The 19,714-nt window shown below is 36.5% G+C and overlaps 1 protein-coding gene across 1 annotated transcript; it reads right to left on the bottom strand.

The window, feature by feature from the left end:
- Positions 1–8,078: 8,078 nt before the first annotated feature.
- Positions 8,079–17,867, bottom strand: LOC135687379 (uncharacterized). The gene is made up of 4 exons (XM_089114562.1): positions 16,800–17,867; positions 14,692–14,998; positions 11,443–11,662; positions 8,079–9,818 (listed from the first exon to the last, which is right to left on the bottom strand). Exons 1-4 carry the CDS (start codon positions 17,533–17,535, stop codon positions 9,441–9,443), a joined length of 1,641 nt encoding a protein of 546 aa, XP_088970688.1. The 5' UTR covers positions 17,536–17,867; the 3' UTR covers positions 8,079–9,440.
- Positions 17,868–19,714: the final 1,847 nt, after the last annotated feature.

Raw genomic sequence — 19,714 nt, 5'->3', positions numbered from 1 at the left:
TCAATATGAGTATTTGTCAATACATCTTACAATGGTTGTCTTGCAAATAAAAAGGAATTTTGTGAAAAATTAATCATTTTTAGCTATGTTGCTTTATGCGTACAAACATTTGTATTCTCTGGTAAATGTTTTAACTTTTGAACACACAAAGATTTACAAAGAAAGTGTACAAAACTCGGGTGTCTGTTTACACACAAGCCAAGTGCCTGAACGACGTCCAATTTTGTAATCAACACTTTATTCCTAACGTAAAAGCCGATTTTATTTCCATTTGCAATTTGCCACTCAGAATCCATGATTACAATGTGTAGATGCAATATTGTCTATCAATTTATAGGGGCAATGTTTTATAAACGTCTAATGTGTTTAATGGGCTGTCAACCATTTGTTCTTTATGTTTCATTGTCAGTTCTTTACAATAGATGGCTTCGTAAAGGCAACTACTGACCCCGTGCAAAACATGCCCAGGCAATTTAAAGTCATGTAAAGGTAACTAATGACAGGACATAAAGGTAACTAATGGACAGGTAACTAACGAGTCTAAGCTTTGAGTTGCAATTTTTTACAAGCAGTTAATCAAGGGGCGGCGCCACGGGGTGGACTGGGGTTGACATATCCACCCCACTTTTTTTAGATCGACTTTCTAATTTTTCCAAAACTGGGTTGGAACATAAGGGGGTGGGGAGGGGGTGTTAGTTTTCTTCTCTGTGATCGGAACCTTTTTCATTATGATGGTCAGTTACGGTTCTTTCCAGATCTTAGCTGACACAGAGTATGATGTGTTGGATCATCAGCTCCGTAAATAGTGAGAAACAAAAATGATGATGCCTTCCTTTCCTGTTAAAGGTTTTTGGCAATAATTGCCTATGAAATTAAACTCATCTATTGAGGGTTTCAAAATAGGTCAAGCTTGGTTATCAATAACGAGCGTGATTTCTCGTACGGTGTTGCACCGGCTCCACTGATATCAGATCATCTTGGCAAAGAGCAGCAGATATTTTCTGTTTACATAAAGGTTCATTTCAACAAACGAAGTATTAAGGATCTTGTAGCCTGTCATTTTGAGAGAGCTAAAATCATACCGTGAATTTGGGAGAATGGAAAGAGGTAAAGTTTGCATGAATTCAAAGCCCGCTTAGGTCTCCTTGGGGCGTACGACCCTTGCTGAACATGCTCGTGTCCGCTGCCAAACGTTTCGTCAGGCCCCCAAAAAATTAAGTAGAGTGGTAGCAGGACCGTCGAGAGGGGGGGTAACCAGGGTAGTTACCAGGGGGCCCGGGGCCTTGAGGGGCCCGTAGAAAATAAGGTATGTATTTTTGGCTATGAGTTTTCAATTAGCAGCATTGGCAGGGCGGGCCCATGACCCGATTGATATTCGAACTTTAATCTTTCAACATGGGATCAACAAACTGGTCTATGACGAGGGCCTTTTCTTGTGATGGTTTATAATTAAAACATTGCCGATACGATCATAATATACTTCTCCGGAAGCCGAAAAATTCGATTGCACTTACATATATCTACTTTTAGCAGGGCCCCCAATGAAGGAGGGGGGTCAGGGGGGCCTTGGCCCCCCATTTTTTTGCAAAACAATAGAGTTTTTTCAAAATCTTTTGTTTTGGGTGTTAAATTTTTCCTTGGTCCCCCACTTTTCAACCTTTGTCGGAGCCCATGTTTAGGTCAGATGTTTTAGTTATTCCTTGTGTGGACTTCCTATAAACGTAAAAGTAAATCTTCCATTCACGGTGTAGACCAGAGAGAAAGCACATGCGAAGAACCAAGACAAATCCAAACGCTATAAAAGTCTTTATCAAAATCACTAAGCGGGATCACGATCCAAGCAACCCCTGCGATGTCATCTTACAGGCACACATCTGGTGCTCAGAAAAGGCAGGTAAAAAAGATACGAGAAAAAGAAGCAAAGAAGGCCTCTCGCACATTGTTTGAGGTAGGTGCTTACAAAAGAGACAAGGAAGGTGATTCAACTTGAAATAAACCTGGTGAAAGCTCTGTTCAAAGCATTGCTGAAGAAGAAGAAGACACAGACGGCTTGGCTGCTTCGGTAGACCATGACACCACAGAAAGTAGAGAAAGCACTACCGATTTGTCATTAAATCAAGATACTGTTCATAGTGGATCATCTAGTTTTGATGTCGGCACATTGACCGGATTTCCAACGAAAAAGGAGTTAGAAAAGGTTGTTAGAGCTGGTCATTTGCCTCATTCTCCAGAGTTTCCCAAAGATTGCGACGGCCACAAATTTCCAACAACGGTCCTAAATGTGAAGCAGCAAAATGGGCAGGTAGTAAGAAGAAGCTGGCTTGTTTTCAGTCCTACAAAGGCTGCACTCTTTTTTTGCCATGCAGGTTCTTTGAGCACACTATTAATAATGGTTCAAAATCAAAATTGGCTTCTCCTGATGATTGGGGAGCGAACGACAGCTGGAGAAGATTGTGGAAAAAGATTAAGGATTCCGCCATGAGGAAAGCAAGGAAAGCAGTTTTTTAAACATTAAATTAACTCTGATTTTTAAACTGATTTGTTTTAATGATTTTTTTATATAGTCACTGATTACATGTTCTGTTAAAGGCCATAAAATACAAATTCAAGTGTTCCAGGGGCGTTGATTTCAAAATTCATGCCTTTTACAGTCCATCTAACTGCATTGCTAAGGGCGTAATCCAAAAAAGGTTTTTGCAGCCTTCGACGGTGGGCCCCATGAAAGTCCCAGCCCTGGGGCCCGGCCCGTCTCTCGACGGCCCTGAGTGGTAGTGGCGCTATCAGGAAGTTTGCTGAAATGTTCAATTCCCCAAGAAGTAATAGAAGGAAAAAGGAAAAGGAGGGAAGCAAAACAGAAAATGGCAAAGGAAGGGAACAAAATGAAAGAAACATGGAGAGAAAGGGAAATGTATTGCATTTGGCAGTAGCACTTTCAATGTAGGGCAGCAGCAAATAGCTTCTAGGAGAAGCATACAAAACCCATTCGAATAAATGAGCAAAAGTCCCTTTATTTACAAAAATAACCTGGGGAAATTTTAAAGCTGTTTTTTACGATTCACTGTTTTGTACATTTGTAGCTTTTTATTTTATTCATTTTATGTCGCATGTTTTACGTCTTTTCCTTCGAATTCCTGATTGGTGTCCATATTTTTATAGAGGCATATCAATGAAGCATGGCTAGCTTTAATCAAAGATTTTCCACTATTGCTTAACCCTGGCATCCTAAATGCAGAAAACTATTTTTTGCATGTGCCTTAAAGAAATTCAAAGGAAGGTTAAGCTGCTCGTTAGCTTGCTACCAGGAAGGAACATGGTTTTCTAGCCCAGCGTTCGTCGCATTAAGTTGAACATGCATTAAGCATTTACTGTTCCAACTGTCCTTTTCTTTTTATCAGAGATTGTTCTCAGTATTTTATCGTCAAACCTACTAAGGGCATCACAATTACAAAATAACTATCGCATGCAGAGTCAAGTCTTTGTTTCGAATCAACATTGCAATACATTCTATTCAATCGCTCAGTAAGGAATCATCTATCATTGGCAGTGCCAGAGCCACAAAATTTCGAACGGAGGAATAGAAGTCAGGAGAGAAGAAGCGGAGGAGCATCTAACTGAGAAATATCCATCTTGCTTCTCCGCTTGGTTTTCCATTTCCATGCTCTAAATTTTGTCACTCTGGCACCCAGGGTATATTCCCAGATATGATGTTGTATAAATCTGAATGTAAGCAGTGCAATTTGCAAGAGAAACATTCAGATTTTATCTCCGACTTCCTCGTGATTTGATTGGCATGGAATCAAATTTTCTTAATAAGTCATTCCAAAGTTTATTCAAAAGATAATTATTTTTCGAAACTAGTACAAAGTTTCTCAAGGTCGGCCACTCAGGCTCTCAAGTGATCTCTCAGAGCAGCTTCACAATATCTACGCCCCACGAGTCCACCAAAATCAATGACATTTTATATTTAAAATACTATCGACTTGTCATTAAGATGATTTTGCGGCTTCATTTGTTTTGATGAAGAAAATTTGAACAACGCGATAATCTAACCACTGGTTTTGATGGATTATCTTTCTCCTTATCTGGTGGATTTCAATTTCTACATTTTCATTATGAAATTGGCGATCCGGAAAAATCACATCCTGATTCCTTTCATGGAAAAGTTAAAAATAATGAATGGAATAATCTTTGTACCTTTGTTCGCATGGATCGTGTTCGAAGTTTTCTCACGTATGAAACTGAACTTACAAAAACAGAATTTCTTATGACGGACAGAAATACGCTGTTCAGTATCTCTAAGTTATTACGCTACTCTACAATGAGTGAACACTGTTGGTGATCGTTTTTGTGATAAAGCAATTTACTTTTGTCAAAATATAACATAATTTCTGTTTGCAGCTTAGGACTCCAAGTGTGTCTCGCTTATGAAATGCTATTGCGTCACCAAATTCTCTTTTAGAACTTGATAGAAGCCAACATAGCAAATAAAAATGTATTAGTGATTAACTTCTTTGTTTTATTGTAATGACAAACGACTCTTGTTCTTAATCCCGCTCTCTTTATAATTCGCTTAAACATCAAAATAAATGTTGAATCGAAGCTTTGTAAATCCAGGTGATGTTTCTTAATGATATACCATCAATAATTGGCAAATATATGGTTCACCACAGGGGCCGTTGATGTGAATCTTTTGCGATTGTTGGTGTCCCTCAAGGCTCATTGCTGGTTCCAGGGGTACTTTTACCTTAATTTAGCGATCTACAATGGCTGCCAAAATCATTGGTAACACCAAACAGCTTGAATCCTGTATCTATGTAAATGAGCATTCATATCTATAAAGAGGTTAGAGATATAATATGAAAGGTCTGAAATCATAGAAAATACACAAGCCGGCAAGCATGTTCACATCGGTGTAAGCAATGTAAATAATTGATGAAACTGATGAATAATGAAATCCTTGTAAAATAATAGAAACTATTCTTTTTTCTCCTCCCCATTTCAGCTTTCTTTATATCACTTTCTAAGCTTGAATCTACACCTTTTCGTATTTTTGACCCACTATTTTGAAAGCTTGCTTGCGTTTCCTTATCTTGATCATAGTCAATAGAAGCGCATAGTCAATTTTACAATGGCATATATGAAAGGCTATTCAGACCAACCATCTACAAAAAAGGAAAAATTCACAATAACATTAAAAAATTTACCTGATTTACATTTACAAATATTGATATAATTGAAATGATTTTTCTACCAACATCTTTTGCACGAGCAATTTTCAACCTTCCAAAATTTTGTCAGCTTTTTGAAGCCTCTTACAACAGACAGTGTGCTTTTTATAACGTCAGGTAGGCTGTTTCAGAGGACGCTGCCTCTTAAGACCAATAAGTTTGTTCCGTTGGTTTTAATTTCCACATAAAGGAAGGATTTTCGCATGGAAGGCACTGGTATATTTTAATCATCAAGGTACGTATATTTCGAACATGAAACCATCATTTTAACAATTCTAGCGATTAAAGGAAAAGAAAATATTTGATTTCTAATAATTGCCAATAACAGCTACGTCACCGTGGTTGGATCTGAAATAAAACTTGATATTATTTGCAACATTGCCCCCTAGAATGTGATGGCGGGCAGATACGTAGTATTGCCTCTAACATCTAGCGACGGGGTGTGAGCATGACGCAGTGACATAGCAGAAACGGATCTCATACATTGTTTAAGGATGCTTGTTGTTAATCTAAAGAGACAGGCGTAAAGAATACATATTCTTGAATACCTTTTTCTAAATATGCAAATATTGTAGACTGGAAAACAGAGCTGGAAAGGAACCAACATATTTGTGCTGTCCTTATGGATTTATCAAAGCTTTTGACTGTCAACCAAAAAACCTACTTTTAGCAAAACTACATGCCTTTGGTGTAGATAAAAATTCTCTTTTACTCATACAAAGCTATCTGCCTAATAGAAAACAAAGAGTCAAAGTGAAAAATCATTACAGCTCCTTGGGTAAACTCGGGCAAAGAGTGCCACAGGGATCAATACCTGGACCTCTACTTTTCAATATTTTCAATGTTTTTACAGCCTTAATTAAGGGTTTTTATGTAATTTTGCTGATGACAGCACGATATCTGTCACTGCAACAAATACTGATGAATTATTGCACCTTGTAAAAGTTAACACATGTCTTGATTGGTTTGAATCTAATGAAATGATTGCAAATCCCTCTAAATTTCAAGCTGTCACAATCGGCAGCAAAGATAAATGCATAAGTGAGTTTGGAATTGACAAAGAATTTGCAATTAAAATAGAGAATATCGTTACTTTGCTTGGTGTTCAGATCGATGAAAATTTAAAGTTTGATGCTCATATCGATAAGATCTGTAAAAAAGCAGCCAAACAGTTAAATCCTTTAAAAGATTGGCAAGATTTATGGGCGACAGAGAAAAAAAGATAATTACGAATTCATTTGTACTATGTCACTTCAATTATTGTCCATTGATATGGATGCTATGTGGTAAAGGAAGTCAGGATAAGCTAGAGAAAATTAACGAAAGGGCATTAAGACTCCCTTTTTTGGACTATTCATTCGTTTTCATACAAAGAACTACTTGCTGACTCAAAAGAAACTACCATACATGTCCAATCAGTTAGAATTTTAGCCCTTGAAGTTTATAAAACACTTAACAACCTTAATCCTGTTTTCATGAAAGACTATTTTGTACCCAAAAAACAAGTCATAACCTTCGACTCAAAATCCCCCTTGACATTCCTAAAGCCAAAACTACCAACAATGGTATGAGATCATTAACTGACAAAGGGCCTAAAATCTGGAATTCACTCCCGGAATCAATAAAGACAGCACAAAATACGGGACAATTAAAGAACTTGATCAAAACTTGGTTCCTTGAAAACAAGTGCGCGTGCTCGTTTTGCAGTAAATAATCTGTCTTATGCAATCTTTGAAATTGGCTTATGTTAGTCTTAATTAATGTGTTTTTACTATTGTAAAAACTAATATTAAATAATCTATACAATACAATACAATACAATACAATACAATACAATACAATACAATACAATACAATACAATACAATACAATACAATACAATACAAATTTCGAAAATATGCTCGACAGAATTTTAGATGCAAGGTACCTTCAAAATCTGCCAAAATGCTGAATCTAGACTATAACATGCAAATACGGCATCCCTGACGTCTAGCCGCGCCATAATCAAGGACACAAAACCGGAATAGTCGGTACCGTGCCGCCAAGAGGCTTTATGCCTGGTTCCTAAAAATTACAAAAACAATAACAGTATTAATAATATATTCATGGGCCCCATCTTTCTTTTTGTTCCAAGCCCCCTTAATGCTTTCGATGGGCCACGTTGAAGTCACCTGTTGTTGTCATCTTTATTATCTACATCCAAATTTTGGAATACATAATCATAATCAATGACTGCAAAGCAAATTTCTTCAAAATGCCGATATACATTTTGTTATAGAGTATTGTATATAGCTATGTTTGTTTATTTATAGGTAAAGTTTTTGGAAAGCAACAGACCATCTACCTTGAAGAAGCAGACTTGAAATCTTAAAAAGCAAAAACTATCATCATTAATTCTCTGCTTCAAAGTTGCTGTAAATTCTGAGCATTTCTGATGGTACTTTCATTGTTCCAAAGTACTGATTATGGCTTGACAAATTGAAATTGATTCGGGAAAGGACATACCATAACTATATGCTGTGCATTAAACAAGGTCGAGAAAAGCCATTGAGACGGATCAAGGACCTTACGAGGAGAAAATTATGAAAATAATTTTACTGATCGCAATATTTTATGAAAATAGCCCAGATAAGCAAAATATGAAGTTAGCTTAAGGCTAGGGGCTTCTGGAACAAACGTGAAGAAAACGGCTTTAAAATAAAATGGGAAGTTTTGCATTGTATATCGGAATAGCAGCTGATGGCCTTAAACTTGGCTCAAATGATTGGCTTGAGTTATTCCCTGAGGTGGAAATACTGGGAAGCTGTTCACATTTACTGTCAGAGAGAATGCAAAAAAATGTGGGTTCAGTTTACCAATCTCAAATAATTTTTTATACTTTTCTTAGAATGTTATCTTTTCTCCATGTATTGAATTAAATACTGAACGTGCATATGCAATGTACATTTACAGAAGATTTCGCAGCTCACTTTTACTTTTACCAAGCTCAAGGGTTAGAAGGAGAGAAGAAAGCCATGAAGAAGATGCTAAGTGCTAGGGGTGGAGACCTACAGGCAAAGATCTAATCTACACCTGTATGGAAAGCAAGGCAAATTTGAAGACTGCACGTGTCATTTTTATTAACAATCGTAAAGACTCTGTTTCGTGTATTTTGGAAGAGTTGTCCAGATAACAAATTCAATGATTTCAATAATTTTTTTGCGTCCGTACAATGTAGGAGGATATCAATCTAATTCATTTTGGAGCTAGTGGCAATTTATCTATTTTGGGAAATCTGCAAAAGATGTCTACCTTGGGGCTAGAGCCAACTCTATCTATTTTGGGACTTGTGCCAACTTTGTAGCCCCATTTGTTTGCAATTACAAAGGGTATATTTATTTCCTTTATTCATTCATTGATTTGTGGCTGCTGTGCAAAAATGCAAGTCTATACACACTTACTGAAAACGATAGATAAAACCACGGCGATTTACGCTTCAAAACGACAAAACCCCAACTGATTAAAAGCGAGAATGGTTAAACAGATTTTTACAGTTGCGCATAATAAGTATATAACTGAAAGTTATCTGAAAATCATATTTGAATAGTAAGATTTTTTCTATTAGTCAGATGTAGAAATATAAATGTATAAGAACAAGCTATAAATAAAACAGGTCGCTGCTTAGGGATTGGGATTGGGGAAGCATATGTAAGAACCGCAGGTCAGTTTTGAATGTTATGGAAGAAGGTACCTAATGAAACATAAAACGGGCGATACTCGACAGAAGATACCCGCATTAAAGCTAGATAAACGAATGATAACTGATTGTCAAATCATTCCAGCTTTATTCACAAAGGAAATGAAATGATGCGATCTTTAAACGGACACCATGGTACGAGAAAAGGAGAGCATTTTGTTGAAACAAAAATGTTTAAAAGCAATGAAACAAAGAACGTTTCAAACTAGCTAAAATAAAGGAATTAAATTCACTAACATATTTGAATGCATTTTACACACTATAAGTGATCAACTTTACAAACAACTAACTAATAAAAGTTTTTTTTAACAATTTTGCACTCACGATATTTACAAATACGTTTTGACATAAAATGAGACGGAAAACAACTGAGTTTAAAATTTCATGAAAAAATTGAAAACAAGCAACTTGCTTTTTTAATTTAACAACAGAATTTACATTAATTATACGCAAATAATTTTTTTTGTTTATAGAATCTAATTTTTCTTAACAACATGAAATATGTACACACGAAGATCACTCAAAGGAGGCCTATCAACCCACTCTACAACGAGGTTAATGTAGTCACACAGCAAAGGATACTTCGCCAGAGCATCCTCGATTTCAAACCTGTATTCTGCGTACGAGGCATTGAAGATGAATTCATCGTTTTCTTTGCCATTCTTGGTCTCTTCAAAGTTTCGATCAGGGAAAACAAGACTCTCCACGAAATTCTTGATACTCATGAGCGAGTTGTCGATGAAAAGAAACGAGGAACCGTTCGGTGCTGCTTCCAGGATCGTTCTCAAAGCGGACACTGCGTCGGAAAGGTTTTGCACGGCCGATAAGAACTTGACAAAAGTGAAGATCGTTGACTGAAAAACAAATCCTTGCACTTGTTAACAATTTTTATGAGAGATCATTTTATATGAGTCTGTTACTTAGCTGTTTGTTTTTGGCAAGGGAAAAATTAAAAGGAAAAGAAAAGAGAAGAAAACAAAGCAAATAAAAAGTAAACAGGAAACATCGACTTATTTTTGAGTTTGGATAAAAACAAAAATTCCGACATAAGGTATACAATATAAAAATCATTGCTAAACTAAGGCATCTTTAACTATAGAACAGATGTCGAACTCTTCCAACAAACTAAGGATCTTTAGGCACTTTTATTTTAAGACTGGGGTTTCTCGCAGAGTTTCTAAAAATGACAGACAAAAATATTATATGTGATAATGATTATAGATTTTAAAGAGCTTGAAAAATTTGGGATTCATGAAAACGACATTATGGAACAAGAAGTTTGCATAAATGCTCTTTAATTTTGACTTACACATAAAATTGAAGAAATTTTAGTCAATCTAGTTAGTTCTTCTGAGATTGATAATAAACAACGAAATCTCAGGAAGGACAAGAGCAAGCAATTTCTCGAGTTTGGCTGATGTCCATTTCGTTCTATGAAAGGGTTTTTAACAGAGTGAAGCATGTTCATCATCCTTTTTGCTTCTATTTCATTTCTCTAAACAATTCTAACTTAAATTTTCTATTCCTATCTCTAGCTCTTTCACTGGATTGTGTTTAAAATACTTTTTTCTTTGTTTAGATGCTTTAAAAGGGCACTGATCAATTGGCTACACAAAGCAATCCTTCTAAGCTATGAATTTTATACACTCTACAAATAAACACTCGTTTTATTTGAGTTAGTTGACTGTCGTACAGAACAAAATAAAGCAAAGAAGATTGAAAATGCACCATACAGTGCCCATAAAAACAGTGCAGTTGCATCATGATTTCAATGAGCTTGAATCGTTCGCTTACTATGAACCTTAGGCCATTCCAAAGATTAGCAATGGAATTTCGGTTGCCTGCACGTCAAGGCCGACTTTCAGCAGACGAAGCTCACACCCATACCAATCATCAAAGGCAAATTACCTGCCATTTTTCAATTAACTGTAGAGCTTCATTTCTCTGCCGAAATAGAGTAATAAAGTGCGACGTCATCAAAAATCTATTTTAGAATGTCTTAATTTTGACAATAATCTGAATAAATAGCATATATAGCCCTTTGAAGCGCAAATCCAGTTAAATTAATTCAAGGTTGGGCGAGATTTGACCAATGAAAGATTTTACATTTACTAACGGCTTGTTGTTTTTTAGCCTTGATTCATGAAGTTGTGAACCAAGACCAAATTACATTGATTTGATGGGGAAATGACCTCTGCTCATGTGGCTAAAGCGATGCCAATTCGATGCCAATTTGAAACATACTCCACTGATTCTGTACGATTAAAGGCATTTTATGATGCTCTTTCGGGTTAAATGGTCAAAATAAAAATTCTAAAAATATATTTTGTGACATCATCACTTTGGAACACTAGCCTCGAGCTTTTTGTCTGTTCCTTTTCTCTTCCAGTGAACTCAAAGAACAGTGATCAATAACATAACAAAGGAAATTTGGTTTCAGAAAACAAAAAGTGGAAATGTAACGCGATATATTCTTACCTTTTTTACTTTCTCAACAACCGCAGGCAAAATTTTCTTGGTAACATCAAATAAAGTAAAAGTGAATGAAATTTCGAACTCTTTTCCAAGAAGATCTTTGGCATTGTGCTCCCATGATGCACAGTTGTCGAAAAGATGGAACGTAGTGTCTTTGGGAAGGAAGTGCTGCAGACCAATGGCATCACTGCCCAAGGCAGCACCGAAGCAACAAACATCGACCCTGAAAAACAGGAAAAAAATCAGGAACCACTGTGTGCGGAGCAAAATTTAATCGGCAAAGCTGACCTAAACATACTCTTATCAACAGAAACAACTGGGAGGCAACTGAAAACAAAATCAACGCTCATAAAACTGCAATTAAATGCAGTCACTTCAAGACATTCAACTCGGTTGTATAATGTAGCCTGGGGGGGGGGAGAGAGATGTATAATCATTTTTAACAACATCTGCGAAACTTTTTGCGTCTTTGAAAATATTAAATAATGCTAGTCTGGGGTTTTGAACAAACAGAAAGTTGGTTATTACAAAGCCCTAAGAAACTACCACTGCTTACTATCTTAGACCAGATGAAGAATAGGGGAATGGTCGCCCGAGAGCAAAATTTACGGGACCAAGTGCTTTTGGTCAATTCGAGGGTGCTGATTTCGAAAATCGATGTTATACGGGGATTTTTGAGGACCATTAGCCTCTTTTTCGTGTTTGAAGTCTCGTTTTTTCGTATATGAAAGTAATAAATGAAAAAACAGTTCAAATAGAGATAATTTAAAGTATTGAAGTTAATTAAGCATATTTCTTGCCCATAAATGCTTAAAATTGAATAAGGGTCTGTTAAGGGGGGCCAAAAGCCTTGTTTTCACGCGAAAATGGAGTATTCTTGAAATTGTTATCCTTAAATAGACATCTTAAAAGCTTAATACATCTTTTGTTGGGAATAATTTTTGAATCGTCGTGCGAATGAACTATGCAGCGCTATTAATTACTAACTGATAAATAACACGACACTCTAAGCGTAAAGCTCTTTTTCAATTTGACAATAGAATCCTCATTCACCCCAATCATGATCTATCTACTAGGAAGCTCAACTGCAGCATCAAACCACCTTGAAAATCGTAGGATATGGTCTTCACACAGGTATGAATATGGATATGGTATGAAGCCTTCTATTTTCTTTTTACGGTAGCAGAAAACTGAGATTCATGATCTTTTTTTGACTTTGGAACTTCTGCACAAACAACCAAAGTCGGAGAAGATTCACTCAAGATGTTTTTCGATTTCTATAAAATACACGACTATATGTCCAAACGAATCCCGACATTAAGGTGCTATGTGATGTGACTTTAACAGCTTCCATATCAATGAAGAAAGCAAAGAATTACAATGCATCATTTCAACATGTGTTAGCTTTATTTGTGAGCTAGACGCATTTTCTTGAGACACAACGAAGTATTTTGTATTTGACAGAACCATCAGCCATAACACATGCGCCATTATGCTTTGAGTTTGCATATACTGCATGAAGTGCTAATCATGGATCAGCCTCGTTGTGACTGCTACAAAGAAATGGTACGCTATTCCACGGATCTGTTCCATTTGCTTTAATGAATAATTGGCATTTTATACAAATAGCTCTTTTCCAGCAAGGATTCCTTTAGGAGTAAGGAGTCAGCCAAAATACGAATCAGAAACGTTTTCCATTCTTCTAGCAATGACAGCACTGAGATTCTTCTCGCCTTTCCTGTAGTAAAGAATTCTTTTGACAAGCAAAGTTAATTACTGTCGTGATCAACAAAGACACGGCCGGCATGTCAAGGTACAGTTCTGAGCTGACATGCTAACCTCTCAGACTAGGCTTCAAAAGTAAGTAGTTTCAGGTTTTTGACTGGTCTAATCCTCACTACCTGCATTGCATCAACAATACAACGTTCTTGCTTGCAGATTGTTTGAAAATCATCCCTAAGAAAAATCATCTGAAAGTCGCCTTTTTACATTGACCAATGTATAGTTTTGTGCAAATCTAGCTTCTTGGAATCGTTCTCTGGCAGAATGGCTACGAAATATTTCCCTACATAAAAAACAGATGTTGCCTTCTTCTTCTGGACTAGATTCTCAAATTGGACGGTTTGACGATGGTAGGATAAAGCTCTTGAAATATTGATTACCTGCCGCTATTCCTCGACCTTTCCTTGATTTTACATTGTCGAACATATCAACAGTTGCTAACACGATATTGCAGATATCAACCAGAGGCCGCCGAGGAGACCATAATTCAGGAATCTTACTGTTATGTCTCGTGGGTGCTATCTTCTTGATTAGCAAATTTCAGCAAGCGCTTTGAGCCAGTGATTTTTAGAAAAGCTACTGGGTGAGATTTGAAAGATTTGTGATCCTTTCATATCAAGAAGCGTCTGGCTAAGGTCAATGCTTCTGCGTGAAGTAAGGAGCATTTGGTTAGAACGTCTCAGGTATGCCAAGAAGTACAGTTGTATACAAGTTAAAATGAGTATCCAAATTGGTAGGAATTTCATTTTGTGGCCAATTGGTCCTTTGCAATATTATTGTATGACTACTGCAAGATTCTTTTTTTATCTTTTTCCAGCTGTGGCTTATGGATGGTTTGAAGCAGAGCTATTTGTGGAAGCAACAGAGAGCTTTCAAAAGTTTTCATAAGATTCTTGTTGCCAAATCAGTTTACATTTTGATCTTTGCTCACTAATTTATATCTCTGCAAATTCTTTCAACACTTAACAAGGATCTCTGAAAATTCTTTCTTTTCAGCTTTTTCTGTAATAATTTGCACATGGAAAAACCTTCTTTTTTTCTGTCATTTTTCCTCATTTGCTCATTATTGTGTGCTACATTCGTTTAGCCAAAAAGATCGCTTCATTCTCACTTGTTTCAGTTAAATAAATCAGGATAGGATAGGAATATGGTTGAACATACCAACTATTAGATCAAATGAATTAGCAACATATTTCTATGGAAAGTTATATTTCATCAAGAAATGGTATGGCAGTCATATTAAATTATTTGGTAGCTATTTTAGACTTTTATTCACTATATTTTAAAAATAGGTCAGCACCATCATTTTCAGCACCATATTTTTGTCTAGAGCATATCTCCAAATAAATTTAATACCATTTTCTAGTTGGGCATGGCTATTTTGATAAATTTTCAAAAGTGTGAAACAGAAGGATTTAGCCAAACCTGCATCCTTCCTTTTTGTTCACAAAATAGAAACCTTTTACTAACCTTTCCTGATTTGGCATTTTCCATGGGAATTGGCCAATATTCAGTGAATTGACTGTATCGTATATGATGCTAGCATGGGCTGGGGTGTACACAGCAGCATAGGCCCAGCGGATCTCTGGCTCTGAAAAATCAGTTGTTTCTGTGCCTTGCAAGGAGAATGCATGTGTTGTTGATTCTATGTTGTACTTAAGAACTGTTTCCCACAAGCCAACATTCATTCCAGACAGTTTTAATTCAAGTTTGACTTTTTCTTCCAGATACTTTAACGACTTCTTCAATGAGGCAGCTACTGGGCTGCATACAAAATCTTTAAAAGAAAAGAAATGAATAGAGCAACAACAAAACATATCATTGAAATAATGTAAAACATATAAACTGGGCTGGATTTATGTAAAACATCATTCACACTTCACTTCCAAATTATGGTTTGTGTAAATTATGGTAGCAGATTTGATGAGGAATGGATTGGCAAGGGTTCTAATAGGCCACAAGCTGATGGTGAGAAAAGGCCTATTAGAACCCTTGTCAATGCAAACTGCATTACAAAAGAGATGAAAAAGGAAGTAGAATCTAGGAAGTTGAATGCTGTATCAAAGTAATTAAAACAGCTGGGAGACATTTCTGCCTATGAAGTTAGATATGTAAAGGATGCATAATCGGATATAGGAAACCACAAGCTTGTCAGGAAGGATCAACATGTGTAACAGAAGGGGTGGATGCCTCTTGTTTGCCTAAGAACACCTACAGATGTTAATAGGAATGAAATATAGGGCACTGGGTGTAGGTCTTCAAGAATTAAGCCTAATGATGAGAGGCACTCAACCTTGATACCCTCAGCACCTGAATAGAAAACTCAATCAATTTAGCATGTAGTGTGTTGGGGCTGTCTAAAACTATGTTCAGAAAACAAACTTTTGTTATTGATGACACTTGATAATACTTGGTAGTACAGTGAATTGTACAGTGAATTGAACTTTTCAAGAAACCAGCTTGACTAAAGTAGTTAACAATAGTTGTTGATGAGACATCACTTCAAGAAAGAAGATAGAAATAGAAGAAATTGTTTGCAGTGCTTCAAATTCAATGACCAAATAACCCCTTTAAGGCATATCTTATATTTGGTGGCAGAATGTAAAAGTTAACAAATTTGATATTTTCCAATACAAGGCGGACAGGGCGTTGCTGCCTTATGCTATCCTGACAGTTTTGTTACTTTCACCTAGAATGTGTCATAACAGCATGAAAACTGGTGTCCTCTGAGAATAAAGATTTTCAACTTTCAGAACTGCGACATAGAAGTTCAAGGTAATGTGGAGCTTTTTGGCTACAGGGAATAGTTTTGTATGACTTAATAAAAGTCCAGCTCCTCCAGAATACAACTAAAGCAAAGCTTTTTGGCCTTTATTTGAAAAGAAAAGCAAATGGGAGTTTAAAATAAGCCCTGCTTTGTGGAATGGAAGTAACCTGAGATACAACTTTATTAGATTCAACTGCAGTAAGTTTTTTAAATTGAGAGGTACATTTCTCTTAGGTGTTTAGTTGATTTTGGAGCCATATAATAATGTTTTCTCCTAGTCTAAAAAGTTAAAGGTGTTTGTAATAATACTTGCATTAATACAAAACCATGATCTACAGTATCATGCACTGTCACTGGATGAAATAAATCATGGGGGTTGAGTAGGGCTTGCAAAAATTGTCATGTATATATCAAGAAAGGGACATGAAAAGGCCTGAAACAATACTGATGAAGTTTTACTTTCTGAAAAAATACATACTTTATTTTAAAAAAATACATACTTTCTGAAAAAAGCAAATTTTTCATAGTTTTCTTCTTTCATTTCTTTGCAAAAGGGTAACCTACTTGACTGGTAGTTGAGGAAAATAAGCTATTATTCTATTGCTGAATGAATTGTTTGACCATAAATTCAGCAGAGACTTCTCAACTGGCCACAGATCTGGGGGTAGCATTGCACAGGTGATAGTTATAAGAGATTTCATTGTAGTAAATATATATCATATCAGCAGATTGAAATTTTGCTATTCATATACTTAGGTTTTTTACAAATAACAATATTAAGAAACATCAAGCATCAAGAAAAAGACTATACCTTTTGGTGTACTAATGACAAAAACTGGACCATTGAAAGGCTTTTCGCTTCTTGAGCCAGCATTGCTATTGGACTTCTCCAGTGACTTCTCAGGGGTGCCAGTTACAGCATTTGCATATGATTTTGCAATCAAACTTTTTGGATTGTATTTTCCAATGCAGCCAATTGTTGGTTCTAAGGAAATTCTCAAATGATACCTTTCCTTGAGAAATATCTTATACTCTTGAATGTCAAGAAGTAGCTTACATTCAATACATATGATGTTGTCTTTGTTTTGTTCACTCTTTTCGTTCCCATCTCTAATAGCTCTGTGACAACAATTTTCATCATAGCAATGCTTAAAAATTACAAATGAGCAAATATATTTGAACTTTGAGCAGTTCAGACATTGCTGGATAAATTTTCGAGTTGGGACCTGAAACGGTAGCGCGAAGCTGACGTGGAGTGTCTCGTTTAGCGCTGTACAATCCAGACATTTCCTGAACAAGGAATTTGAAACGAACCATTCTTCTAAGGTGTACATACAGAGCGGTGCAGCTTTATTACAGCAAGAACAAACCTGAATGCGGTAAAATACACAGTCCTGGCAAATGCAAACGTCTGCCTGCCTTTTCATATCAAGAAGAGACTGGAGCGAAGCCATTTGTTTTCCTAGGAAATCTTTATGTCGAGGGGCATTGTACACCTCTTCTCCACCAACATTTTGCTGACAGTTGAAGCACCAAAACTCATCCATGCTTAATTTTTTATAAAACGGGTTTTCCGAAGATTGATGGGGATATTCGGCTGCAGAGACGTTCAAAATAGAGGGCTTCGAAAGTCTAGGTCATCAAGCAAAAATGGTCAGCTGCTCGATTTCATCAGCCTATCAGCAATTTATTTAATTGCAAGACTTCAAATTGGGTTCGAAAACTACCAAAAACCGATAACCTTCATACCCTTGGTGGCTCTAACCAATCCTTGCTACGCCCAGTGTCTTTCTACTCCACTCAAACAAGTTTTTCCAAAACACCGCTCGTCTTGTCTTCCCTTTCTTGCTTTGATTTGAAATTGAAAGGAGAATTTCTTTTACGCCACTATCCCCTGTGCTGCTCCTCCGCATCAGAGATGAAAAGGCAGAGTGAAAAGGGCGCCATGGAGCTTGGAGCTATGATCCTATGATGTAAAAAATTTTCAACTGCAAAACTGAATAATGTATTTTTCATTTGATACGTACACTGAAGAAACGAAAGGTTCAAAAAGGATTTATGCAATAAATATTAATTTTTGTTGCAGTTGGAAAAAATCAGACTTCTTATCGGTCATTTGCCTGAAAAGGTTGTGATTTCCCTTGCTTGTTTGCTGCACAGTTGTATGTAAATAGTCATACACTAGGGTATCAAAAGTATCGCACGAAAGTTCACATTGACACTAGGATGGTATTTGTAAGCTTCATTTCTTCCACATCTCTGCCGACGATGAGCCTTTCCACGAACAGTCGTATTATAGGGAGGATGGCGATCCAGATGTGTGTAGCCATGCTTCTTTGCCTCTGCCGTACGACCAAAATACCCCTTGTTGTCAATGCCGTGGTTAATATTGAAATTAAGAAGTGGGCCTAGAATGCCTTCTATGTGATCAGTAATTTCATCACCAAATGCTTCTTGGAATGATTGAAACTTTAAAATTTGGAATTCAACAGGCAGAATTAGCCTCAACCGACACTTTAAAAAGTTTTATTATTGTTTAAGACTTTTTCATTGTATTTTCTCATTATTTTGATAAACATTTTCACCAAAATTGCGTAACGGACGGACAGTCGTAAGTTTCCTGAAAAGAAATAATTGATATTTCTGCTTGTGTAATCAACATAAATAGTGATTGAGGTACCATATCATAGATAGAGCAAAAGAAAAAATTTTTGTCGCTATTTCTAGGGAGGAAAAGATTTCTAAAAAATTTGTGACGGACGGACAATTCGAAACTTGTCCAATAACTCCGCACATGAGGTTTGACCATTTGACCTACCAAATGAACGATTTACATCAACCATTATTCACCTCTACTAAATGTTGATGACGAAGAATGTGCTTTTTAACAACTTTAATCTCAAACGACATTTTCCAGTCTCTTCATCACGTCCGTTCAGGGGCGAAAATACCGGGGCGTGTGGGGGGGTGTGACACCCCCTCAATCTTAAAATCAGCCGATTTCGCAGGGCGATCGAAGATTTTGCAGGGCGTCAAGAAGAGCTTTATTGCCACGCAGAAACGCCATCTCTGAAGTTCGTAAAGGGCCGTTTACGAATTTTGAAATGGAAGTATTATATTTGTTATGAACCTCTCTTCCTGACATTGCATTTTAGAGAACGGTACAGTTATGTCAGGAAGAGCTCCGTTATTAGCAGAGCGAAAGCATTCCTTACCGAAAATCATAGCCAATGGATGCAGTGATTGATGCATAAGTTTATGAGGGCAAGGTTGAGTCCACACAAATTAATTTAAGTTGTAAATTATTTTCATGACAGGTACGGCGCTGGGGGAATAGAGGGCTGAAGGCCCCCACTTTGGTCAAGATAAGAATTTTTTATCCTTTTTTCTATAAATTTTTAACAGAGTGTTAAATAAAAAGAGAATAAACTGTTAAAATGCCGATTTTGTTTGATCTAATTGCTAACTTATTCATGTATTTCAATTTTTTTTATTTGCATTTATTCAGTAAATCACTTTCTGTATCATTGCAATGTTTTTATTTTGGAAGTGTAAACATGGCCTTCTCGAGATAAGAAACTGCACATTCTGTTTAGGAAATAAAACTCTCCCAATCAAAAAAAACATTGCTCTGTCATTCACAACTATGTGCAATCTGAAGCGAAAGGTTACCGTTTCTTTCCTTCCCCAACATCTATCGCTAGCGTTTTAGCATGACATCCCCCT

The sequence above is a fragment of the Rhopilema esculentum genome, chromosome 20, assembly GCF_057945365.1.
Source record: "Rhopilema esculentum isolate cy_ngs chromosome 20, ASM5794536v1, whole genome shotgun sequence".
Taxonomy (NCBI): Eukaryota; Metazoa; Cnidaria; class Scyphozoa; order Rhizostomeae; family Rhizostomatidae; genus Rhopilema; species Rhopilema esculentum.
The sequence above is the reverse complement of the archived record's forward strand: the minus strand, read 5'-3'. Positions and strand labels throughout refer to the sequence as shown.

Bases quoted from the DNA above. Each gene is read 5' to 3' on its own strand.
- LOC135687379 (XM_089114562.1), bottom strand. From the start codon at position 17,535: ATGGATGAGTTTTGGTGCTTCAACTGTCAGCAAAATGTTGGTGGAGAA. The intron at 14,999-16,799 runs GTATAGTCTTTT...TTTCTTTTAAAG, and splicing joins TGTCATTAGTACACCAAAAG to ATTTTGTATGCAGCCCAGTA. The intron at 11,663-14,691 runs GTTAGTAAAAGG...CCTGTTTTTCAG, and splicing joins AAAATGCCAAATCAGGAAAG to GGTCGATGTTTGTTGCTTCG.